This window comes from Lonchura striata, chromosome 11, assembly GCF_050655825.1.
Source record: "Lonchura striata isolate lonStrDom1 chromosome 11, ASM5065582v1, whole genome shotgun sequence".
In the NCBI taxonomy this organism is placed as follows: Eukaryota; Metazoa; Chordata; class Aves; order Passeriformes; family Estrildidae; genus Lonchura; species Lonchura striata.
This window is the reverse complement of record NC_140713.1, coordinates 9,327,906-9,339,707: the sequence shown is the minus strand read 5'-3', so window position 1 is coordinate 9,339,707 and position 11,802 is coordinate 9,327,906. Positions and strand designations below refer to the sequence as shown.

The 11,802-nt window shown below is 41.3% G+C and overlaps 1 protein-coding gene across 1 annotated transcript; it reads right to left on the bottom strand.

Annotated features, from left to right (window-relative positions):
* Window positions 1–142: 142 nt before the first annotated feature.
* Window positions 143–6,116, bottom strand: CLEC3A (C-type lectin domain family 3 member A). Its single transcript, XM_021541118.2, has 3 exons — window positions 5,870–6,116; window positions 4,163–4,243; window positions 143–1,477 (listed from the first exon to the last, which is right to left on the bottom strand). Exons 1-3 carry the CDS (start codon window positions 5,982–5,984, stop codon window positions 1,086–1,088), a joined length of 588 nt encoding a protein of 195 aa, XP_021396793.2. The 5' UTR covers window positions 5,985–6,116; the 3' UTR covers window positions 143–1,085.
* Window positions 6,117–11,802: the final 5,686 nt, after the last annotated feature.

Sequence of the window (11,802 nt, the reverse complement as noted above, 5' to 3'; positions counted from 1 at the left end):
TGCAGATTTATTGCATTATTTAAGAAAATCTTGCAGGATTAATAGAGAAGGAATAGGAATTATCCTCCAAGTAGCAATATATTTAAATATTTAAGCAAAATGAGAGAAACTGCTATTTATGACATGAAGGCAAATCTCTATTGTGAAGTTCTGAACAGCCAAAAGCATGAACAGAATGTTTTATTTTGTTTTCAAATGCCAGGTGTTAAATTGGAACATTTGTATGTGCTCTGGCCACACTCTGCTGTTCCCCTGGGGTGTGCTGCCCTTCCCATGGGAGAGGAAGGAATGCTGTGGCAGAAAGGAGCTCCTGTCTCCCTCCCAGAGCTTCAGGAGCTCCCTGTGAATGGCAGAGCCTGTCTGAGCCTGCTGGAGACAAGGCTTAGCAAAGCCTCACACAGCAGAGTCTGATCTAGTCCCAGGCTGGTTTCTTCTATGGGAATGTTCCAAATGACATCTAGTATTTAACCATAATTGAGACATTTAGAGGCGAACATGTCTAGACTAACTGATGTTTTAAACCAGCTACTCCCCCTTTTTCTAGGAGTGTATCACTGCGAACTGCATGTAGTTAAATAATTAACACCAGATTTTTCTGTTTCATTCAGCATTCTTAACCCATAGGTAAAACTTTTGGCCACAGATTATTCCAGTTAAACTCTGTAAAGGATGATGGTTGTTTTTCACAGGAGCTCACATAATCCCAAATTCCCTCTTAAACTTCATAACAGAGAGGATCCCTACTGCTTGTACTGGAAAGCATTACCATGCAGTAGTATTTTCTAATTAAAGTACAGAAACAGGAGGTGAAATCCAGCAACCCAAACAGAAGTAATATGCCAAAATATGATACAACGTAGGCCAAAACATAATATATATCCCTGTACATAATGAGAGTACTCACTAAACATTTTTAGCATACAAATAGAAAATAAATTAACAGAGAAAACTTGTGTTTCAGGAAAGAGTGAGTTTAAGGCAGGAGAGGGATAGTTTTAACTCACCACCCTCTGAGAGGGAGGGGTTACTAAGCAGAAGTGTGTGTTGATAACCCAAAACACGGCCGTGTTCTTTCGTGCATGTAATTACGGGATCAGGAATTCACAAACGTACCGCTTGGCAGTGCGGCACACTTCATCCACCCACTTGCCCTGGGCTGGCTGAGACAGGAGGACACAGTTTTCCCTCTTGCCCCCATTGGGCTGGGCACGGTCCCAGTTGGAGTACTGCAGAGCCATGCCATTGACATCCACAAACCTCCCTTCATGGGCCATGTCGGTGACACCCAGCCAAAACTCGGCCGTGCCGGGCGCGCTCTGCTTGCCGTAATCGCGAAGGACCTTCGTTTCCTCGCTGCTCCTCGGGATAGCCAACGTCCCTCCCTTGGCTATGCAGTCCTCGTTGGCTTCATGGAAATGCTTGGTGCCTTCTGACATGAGGTAGCACTTCTTGTGGGCCTTGGTCCCACGAAGACACACTGTGAACAGACAGGAGTTTGAAACTTCAGCACGAGTGTGGGCCTCAGCTTTCAGTAATGGCTCTCCAAATGATAATTTAACAAAAGCACCTTGAAACCTGAGCAGGCAAATCCTTCAGCAAGTGAAAGGCTCTTGACTCCACAGAGTCGGCCTGAAATTTGGAGTAAGATCAGACTTACCTGCTGGTGGTCCATGTAGGACCCTGTGTGCAGCCAGCATGTCAGTGTGCCTTTGGAAACAGACTGCTGAAATATAACCCAGGCCTGTTCTCAGTGCCCCTTTTACCAAATAGTGCTGCTTTCACATGTTTTCTACCTTATTTCAGCAGTCCTGAAACTGATGGAGCGGATGAGGTTTGTTGTGTTGTCAGATGTAAGTTGGTTATTGGGAAATCTGTATTTGGCTTTATAGTGGAGACATCTAAATGTCTTTTAATATTGGTGATATTTAAGTAAAGAAAATTTTTGCATTTTATCTAAGCTCAGTTTCTAGCAAGCAAAGGCAGGACAGAAATGCGCTGTCTTAAATGTGTCCTGCTCACCAGGAAAATATTGATTTGAAATTCGTTATACAAATCTCTGAGTGATTACTAAAAGTGTAATTCTACCTGTAGAAGATTGCATATTCACCTCCCTTGGTATTAATTTATTTTCTTTCCAGCAAAGTCTCCCCCTTCAAACTCTGAATCTAAATGAGGTAAAGTGACTTAAAGCTATAAGTGCTTTTAAAAAGTGCACACTTATTACTGAGCTTACAGGACAACCTGGACCAAATCTTCTAACCATTTGAATTCATAAATCTCTTTCCTTTTACTTCTGCTGGGGAAGTCTTGATGTAAAGACTAAAAAATGGACCAGAGGGTTAATTTGGCAGCTGCTCTGTCACTGGAATTGCCTTGCAGAGCTGCTGCTGGGGTTGTTCCAGCCCGAGGTCTGTGGGGGCAGGAACACAGGAGGGAATCCTTAAACTTTGCCTTCCAGCTCTCCCAATGCAGATTTGTGAAAAACTGATTCTCCCAAGAAAAATAATGATGGCAAGGTGAACCCTCCTTGGTGGAGTGTTTCTTCTGAGCTGAGGAAGGTACCAAAGGCCTGGAATAGACTCCTGTAAAAATTATTTTTAGAATCCTGCATGTTATTACTTGCAGATTATTTCATTTATAGCCTTAAAATCATCTTGTACTTATGTACATCTTCTGTCTCCTGATGTTTTCTGTAATCTGTTTTTAATCCCTGTCATCTGTTCTTGTAAAAAAATAATTATGTCTTTGATCAATAGGATATCAAAGTCACTTTGGACCACATCCTATGTCTCAAGTTTTAGTATTTCCAGTTGTAGTATTCACTGCATTCCTTAGCTGCATTTTCAGAGTCATAATTTTCTATTAGGGTTTACTCTTCAAATTTTAATCCTTCAAATGGCCAAAGAAATGAACCTGTTTATTAAATGTGGAACTCTTTAACAAATTTATATTCATGGGAAGGATCAGAGAGACTTCAGCAGTGTTGCAGCAATGACAAGGACTGGATGTCTTTAGGGAAGAAGTATGTGCTGCAAAATGGTGTGTGGCAGCATTTCCCATTTCACTCTGTGTAGAAAGGAGGCCCAGGATGTTCAAGCAAAAGAAGAAATCAGATTTTTATGGTGTGTCTTGGAAACACCCATAACCTAAAAATGGAGCTCATTTTTTCACTTGTTACAAGGACATTAACAAAGACAGTCAGAGACAGGGGTTTGATAGGTGTCCTTTTGCCACATTTGGATTCCAGTTGCACAGTGTGGGTTATAAATTTAGAATAAAGCTCAAAATAAGTCTTGAGGAGAGAAAGTCTCCCAGTTCTGGTTTCATTTCTAAGCCACTGTATGCTTCCTCTCAAGCTCCTTCTGGAAGCAATACAAGAATTACTTTTAAACAAGAGTTACTTGTCTAGCACAGGCTCCCTCTTTTAAGAAACTTCTAAAGCCTTCTTATAAGACATTTGAAATAAAAATATTTTGTAAAGCCCCAAAAGCTCTATGTAACCCAAGACATAAAACTGAACAACCCAGATATTACCATCCCTAAGGAAAATACATTCTGTTTCATGAGAATGATGTCATTTCCTCTGTAATGTCCTCTTGTACGTGTTTAAATGCCAGGTTTTATGTCAACAGCTGTGAAAAAGCACAACTGTCTAATAGGTGCATGTGTATTTACCCTTCTTATTTTGTTTGGAAATTTCCATCTGGTTATTGAAATACTTAAAGGACTCTGCAGTTGGTCCAGAATATTTCTGAACTCACAGTGGATATAACTTTGCAGTTTTATGACAATATTCACATTTGAATATATGTTCATATCAAAGCTGGGCACTTAACTCACTGACCACCTGAACTCTCAGACCCAGGAGCCCTCATTTTGCTGCCTTTGATGATACAAAACTCAGAGCTTGAAGTTGTGCATAGCAAAGACAAAAGTAATTCTTGCTCTCAGTGAAGAATCACCACTCATTCCCCAGCAGTTGAGACCCGATTTTACTTGAATGCTTCCTTCAACATTTGCCTGTCTGGTAAAGCTATGGCACACCATGGTTTTATGGAGCTGTACTCTTCAGTCATAAAATCCCATTAAAGAGAGGGATAGGAGTGAAGAAGAGAGGCAGTGGGAACTTTTGGAATCCACTGGCCAGCATAAGCTGCTTTACCTGTCTGCAGTGCTTGTATTTCCTTCAGAGCATTTACTTCTCGCCACAGTTTGTCAATCTGGGTCTTCAGGTCATCTTTTTCTTACACAAAAAGAATATATAGAAATTAACAAATATGTACACAGTAAAAAAAATTAAAATTACGTATTAAAATCTGTTTCAAAATATCATGCTGATATTGCTGCATGGCTGTAATGCTTTTTATTTTTAAAGATTTCTTCTTAATGAAAACATACCTCTAGAATTTCTATAAAAAACACAAGGAACCCATCTTTACCTTTCCTTCTCATATTTTATCATGGATGTTGCCCTAAAAACTGTTTGAAAATCATAGATTATTGCAGCTAATAATTACTTAGTGAGCTGGTATCTAATTTACAGAAAAAGTCCCTTTTTCTTTTGAAATTGCACAATCTGGTGTATGGGCATGACATACAAAACATAGCAGGACACAAGTTGTATTTCTTCAAAGAAATGTTATTTCTGTGAGTGTGAAAGTTTCACACAGCTCTTGTTTTAGCACAGGGAGTAACAACAAATTAAACCTGACCTGACAGCCTGAATGTTGCAGATGTGCTTGCTGAGCTGCAATCTCTATTCCCCAGGATTAGCCTTCCTCTGTCCCTCAGTACAGAGAGGACCTGGGGACTTGAGTCACACAAAATCACTCTGAATCAGCATTTTGTAGCACTTAAAAAAGCACCAAGAATCCGATAGGACAAGAAAAGAAGCTAATTTGCACATAACTCCATTTTCATGTCCTCTTTTCCATTTTTTAAAAAATCATCATAGTATCTTTCAGGGCTCCCTGCTTCCCCAAGGCAGAATTCTCTGTTCTCCAATCAGTGCTACTCTGTGCTGACACAAAAAATTTATAAGCAGTCTGTCCTTAGGACACCTAAGCTTAAAAACCTAGAGACCCCAAAGCAGAAGGAAGTGTTTAAAACTGTGGGGCTCCAGAGCAGCTCAATCTTCTTGTACAATTAAAGCCACCATTTTTAAAATTAAATAGGTGTTCAAATATTCTCCATCAGTGAGCCTCCATCATATCTGCTTTTACTATAAATTAGTCTTTAAATTGAATACACAGACATTTCTAAACAACATTCCGTGGTTTTGTATTTACTCTTAAGCTTTGCTGTGGGAACTGATGCTTTATCTTCTGCTAATTCATTGATGTTGACCTGCTAATTAGTTTGACTTGCTCTTTTCACAGTGCTTTTCATACAAGTGGAGTAATATTCCACAAAGAGTAGACAGGTCTTCTGTTAAAATTAGGAAATGGTACAAAATTCTGAACAGTAATCCTTGCAGCCTGAATACTTCTGCTTGTTTCCCCCATATACATAAATATCCATTTTTCTGATCTTACTCAATATAGCTACATAACTAGGAATGATCAGCCAGAGTCCTCTCTCAGCTGTACCTGTGAATTCTAAATAATGTTGACAGAGTGAACAGCCAGAACAAAGCAATATATTTGCAGCTGTTACACAGCTCTATTTTCATAATTCATTTTCGCACCTTATTTGTGACTTTGCTAACTCACATAAAAATATTTTAAAGACAGATATAATATAGACTCAAGTGTCCTTTATAAATAAACATTTGTGTAATGTTAGTTTTGGTTCATGCAGTGCTGTTTAGAGTACACAGTAAATTTGCACAGTCTATAAGGTTTGATCCCTCCCAGTTCAGACCCAGTACCTTTCACTCTACGTTTGCTGTGTTTCCTGGCTTTGAATTTGGAGGCCTGGCTGATGGTCTGATCCAGCAGTAGTAAGCTTATGAGTAGAAGAATCCTAAGTCCAGTTTGTGCCATGTCTCTTTGAAAGACCCTAAGAGGGAGCTTGAGGAGATCCCCTTTAGCAGCTCTGAGAGAGGCCACCCAGAGCCATCTGAGCAGGGGCTGCCTGGGCTCGGCTTTATAGGGCGTGCTGGCAGGCTGGGCTGGGCTCCTGCTCACGAAATGTGTTCAGTGCTTGAGCTGGCTGTAGCATAAGACACCCCCTTGTTCTCACATCCCATCTGAAAGTGCTGTTTCCATTCTGAGCTCAGCTGTCCCAGCCCTGAACACTGAGCACCACATCTCCTGATTTAACAGCGGAGCCAAAACCTGAGCAGAGCCAGACGGGTTCTTGTGCTCTGCCAGCCTCCAGGAGGGGCAGCCAGGGGATTTCCACAAGTGCCAGGGGCTCGCCCAGCATGGCTCTGCCCCAGGCTGGTTAAGTCATGGCAGTGGCCATCACCTTCCACTGAAGCACAACCAGGATGCTGCTTCCTCAAGAAATGCAAGCACTGCAACTACAGACCCACACAGAGGATAAATACATTAAAATCACATTATGAGAGGAATGCGTTTATTGGTTTATGAAGAGTTAATAAATGCTTGATATGACTGCATTTCTGGTTGAGAACAGAAATCAGCAGGGTCTACTCAGGGGAACAAAAAGTAGCAGTGCTCTCCCAAAGGTTCCCAAGTTCTGATTGTAAAGTCAGAGGAAGAGTGCTTGAAGCAGGACAGTGTCTCCCTGGAATCTGGAGAAGTCGCTGAATTTGAATTTCTTTCATTTGCCCTTAGGCTCTGTGCACTTCTGTGGGGTTGCCTTTAATTGGGATTGCTATGTGAAGTAGAACCTCTCCCTCATTTTGGTGAACGAATGAAATTGTCACAAAAATATACCCATCCATCCCCCTTTTTATTTTTTCTTTTTCCCCCATTAAAAGAGGGTCTGATTAAATGTGGACCCCAGAGCCATTGCTAGGTGCTGGCTGCTGCAGTTCTTGTCCTTCAGAGCTGTTCTTCCTGACATCCCTTTTCCCTCTCTGCCTTGATTACATTTTGTTCACATTGCTGACTTTTTTTTTTTTTTTTTTTTAATCAGGACTGTAAGATCAAGGGATGTACTACTTTATTTTCAAAAAGCTGGGATTTAGGAATATGCTGGTGTACAGCATGAATACTTGCTGGCTTTTTCCAACCCCCACTAAGGCACTTCAGTACTTTCAGTGCAAACCACACCTGCACTGTCTGTCCTGGACACCTTTAAACAATTCCCTTTATTCTCATAGTCTGTAACTAGCATATATCTCATAACCATTAGCTAAGAAACTTTCCATAAATGCATCTGATATGATCAAACTTAATTCCAGTGGTCCTGCTCCAAAATATTGAAGTATTTGCATCAATTGTGTAGGGAAACTTCTGGATCAACATTGCTCAGCCCTCAGAGCTGTTTTGGAGCACAGAACACCAGAGATGGCTGTTGTGGGTCCCACCCACCCAAAACATCTCACACAGCTGCAAATTTCAGTCATTGGTAAATGTAAAAAGGGCTGGCATTCCATGGTAAATGTGGGAAGGGCTGGCACCCCAGAACTGAAATGTGAGCTGGCAGAGAGGAAAATCAGGAGCTTTGCAAGGGTCTAGTTCAAAATTTAATCTGTCCTTTAGAACAAGCCCAAAGTTAAGTTTGATCCATACTTTATCCCAATGGTATTGGGGCATCAATCTAAGTTAATTAAGGGCAGATGGCTGAATCAATAACTGACTCCAGTTAGTTTTTCACTTGGTGCCTTCTCAGATCTTGGGGAATTGCACATGAAGGTGATCCTGAACCACTGCAGCTTTCAGCCTGACAAATTAAACTGTGCTAATTTCATGTTGCCTTGATAAGGGAGCTGCAAACCCCTGGAGCTGTTTCATGTGGAGCTTCTCTGGGGTCAACAGAACCTTTGGTGTGTGTGTTCAAGGTCTCAGTACCAGAATGGATTTGTTCCTGCCCAAGGAACCTGAGCTTGCTAACACAGGCTCCTTTTCTTCCTGTGAACTGAATCTGACAGAGAAGGATTTGTACTCTACTGGGGCAGCACACAAGTCACTAGAAACAGAGGGACAAAGAAAACATGGATTTGGTATTCTGACAGTTCTTGGCCAAGAGCCTGAGTGCAAAACTGCTTTTTGGAGCACGCCGTGTAATGTCCTTGCAAGAACAGAGTTGAAATGCTGTTTTGAAAGCTTAATTCCCCTCATTCAGTATTTCCTATGAGCATTTTTCCAGTCTACAAGTAGCTCAGATGGACTTCACTCCTAAAAAGTGAGTCACAAAGCTACCCTTGCAGCTGCTGGGATAGACCACAAGGATACAGAGGCTAGAATTCCTCTGGAGTACCCAAGAAACAATTTCCACATTTAAGACTAACCTGTAGCAAGTGGGGAAACTGGTTTAACTTCCTGGGTATGGTGTGTGGGCAGGAGAGCCAGAGAACAGTCAAAGTATGTTGCTGGGAAGATGTAACCTCTCAGGGCTACTGTGAGGAAGCAGAAAATGGAGCCACACAGGAGTGGCACACTCCCTAAAGTGAGTACCTGGGCTGTGTATGGGTTTGAAATCAACATTATAATGTCATTTAGAGGTGGATTTTTCTTTTACTGACACAGTTACTATACTATAATATTTAATATAATATAGCTCAGGGAATGAACACAATTATACACTGATAGAAGTAGTTTTTCTTGAAACAAATTATCCCACTTTCCTCATCAGAGTATACTATATAAATGTAAATATTCTCATTGCTTTAGAACTGCATCCAGACTAGGATGGGATTGTGGTTTTTATTTTTATTTACATCACTACAGTAGAACTTGTGCATGCAGACAGAATTGTGGTTTCTCTTGAAGTACTTAGCTCGCTTCGAAGCACTCTTGCAGTGCTCTGTCTGATAAGAAGCAGTCAGAGCACTTCAAATCTTGCAAAAGCCAGAGTTGCTGTGCTGCAGTGGCACCTGGGGTTTTGGCTCCCATCTCACCACCTCATTCCTTTTGCTTTCAGACAACCAGACCATTCAGAGCATAAACATCCTTTGGTGAAAGGCTTTTTTTCAATTTCTCCACAGAGACTCTTCAAGGTAAAACTCTGTTTCCTTCAGAGACAGTTCTACCTTTATATGCTCCTCTAAACTGGCTCAGGAAAAGTCTTCATACAGCTGTTTTTTCCTCTCCATTCTCAGCCACCCCTGGGTTTATGGAAAGAACATGCAATGGGGCACAGAGTATGAGAAGCCAGTGTGAGATGAGGACTGGATGCTGAGCTCCTGAAATAGGTCTGGCTGCAGATGTACAACAGCAATTGTAAAAAATAGCTTTGGAAAGATTTAGTGCTGCAGTCTGTTGGGAAGTGAACTGCTCACATGTTGCCAGTAGATTGTCTGTGTTTTACTGAACCTACAGTGTGCTCCAGAAATGGGAAATGGATGGGCTCTTTCTGCTCCTGGAATCAGAGCAAACTCTATTCTCCTTGCAGCATTTCAGTTCTAGAAAATTAAGCTCAGCTTTAGGAAAATGAAGCCATTTATTTGGGGAGTAGGTAAGTAATTATTTGCCCCTTCTACTGAGAGTATAAAGAGAAAATGAAAACTGCTCAGAGCTGTTGCCAGACTAAGGAATTGCAAGTGAGGTAATCTGAAGAGCCAGGATGGTCAATAAAAGTAGATAGGTTAGTAAAAGGGTTTAACACAAAGGTTAGTAAAAGGCTTATCACCTCCAATACATCAGGTTTTATGACTGTCTTGGGTAAATGGGACCCACTGGTTGATTTTTATTTGTTTCAATTTAACGTAGTAAATTTTACAAACTCTACTAGTCAAGCATTATGTCGTGCTTGGAAAATTATTGTATGCTTGGTTTCTTTGGCCTTGAAAAGTCTTGCAAAGTCTTTTTAAGGATTTGATCTCAGTCCTAAGAGGTGTGAGGCAGGATCATGGCTGACATCCCAACACCAAAGTTATTTTGGGGAAATTTGTACAAACAAACTGTGTTTAGAGAAGCGAAGGGCTAGCCTTATGGTATCTGAGGTTTATTAATGATATTTTGGGGTTTTGCCATCAATTTGAGTTTTTTTCTGTCATGCTAATTCGGGGTTTTGAAAGGAAATTTGCTGGGCACAAGTGACCTGCTCTGTCTAACAGAATTAAAGGTGGTTCCATGTTTATTGCAGACCCAGGCTGCCCACCAGTGACCTGCACTGACTGTCAGTGAGTTTTGAAATGAAGACATTCATGTGTTCTTTAGATATGTGATTCTGCTCTCCCAAGTACTTGTCTCACCTTGGCACTGTGGACTGTTCCTGATTGATCAATAAATCTGCTTCTCAGTGTGGTATTTGAGCTGTTACTGCCTACAGGTCCAGTGCTTAAAAAAAATTTGAAAAATTGAGATATAATAGTGTATGTGAACTGAAAAGATGAATCAGGGCAGTATTTTGAGCTTCTGAAATCAGTAGTTTTTGTATCTCTTGTTTTGGGGTCTTTGTCACAAAGCATCTCACAGACAGGTCTCAGCAAGCAGAGAGGAGGGGAAATCATTTGCAAAATGCAACAGAAAGGCTTGTCTTACATCTACCACAGATATTTAAGACCAATAGCACCACCATGTCTAAGTAACCAAATAATCTCACCTGTATTCCTGTCCTTCTCTTGCAATGGCACTGGATATGGATTACAGGTTGTAAGGCAGAGAAAACACAGATGATCCAGGCCAGAGACTCAGAATGCAGAAGAGATTCACCAAATCTATACAAAGCAAGGAGGGAAAAGCCACTGAGCTCTTCTTTTTGGTTTCCTGTTCAATGACACAGGTCCTTTCTTGTGGTGTTCAGGTATCTCAAAGGAATGACAGAGTCACCAAATCTTTTTACTTCAGGCCTTTAGCTGCAAAGATAAGAAGGTGCACAGTGTTTTTCTGCCCGTCATTGCCTGGTTTTCTAGTCAGAAAGGACCCCAAAGAAATAGGTGCTTGTTTAGAGATGAATGTTTTGCTGGGTATGTGAAATGTGCACAGAGAGCAAACCAGAATCCTTCTCAAAAAGGGGACCTTTTACAGATCAGCTGATTCTGGCATCTCTAAAGATAAGGGAGTCTAGGAGAAAATTTAAATCAGTTTCTTTGCAGTTCAGGTGCAAATAAAGAGTTGAATGGTGTCTTTTAAAATGGTACTCCTTTGGACTTGGCAAAGTTTCCACGCTGGAAAGCCCTGGCAGCAGCTCAGCTCTTTTAGCCCTCAGGATATGTGTGAGAATGTGTCTCTTTCTCTTTTGTAAACACAAATTACCTGTTGATCTAATTTTTTTCTCCTGTAATGTATGCTACCAGGAAGGTAAAAACCTTCCTGAAAGTGACATCCTGAGCATTTAATTTCTCCCTTTAAATATTTTGGTTTGATCATCATAGCTGCCCTAATATGAGGTTTTCCAGCCTCACAGTAGCATGATCTCAGCAGCTCTGCTCATCCTTATGTGTGCCAGACAAACTGATTTGGACACAGCCTTGGTTAGGCACTAGGAAACTCTCCAGACAGCCTGAGCTGCACATCCACAGGCTCACAGCAGGTTTCCAACAGTGCAGCTCTGCACTGCCAGGAGGGCTGGGCAGAGCAGGGATTATGTTCTGGGATGTGTAGATGTTTCCTGGATTTTCCTCATTAGGATGAAAATTCAGATTTGTCAGGAGTGTGATCATGTCTGCCTTTGGTGGCTGCACTTCACCAAGGACTTGGAGGTTCTGCTCATGGGCTGAGGCTTTCTGCCTTGCCAAACCAAAACTTGAGTCACAGGATCTGCAAACAGCTGGCCCTGCTTCTC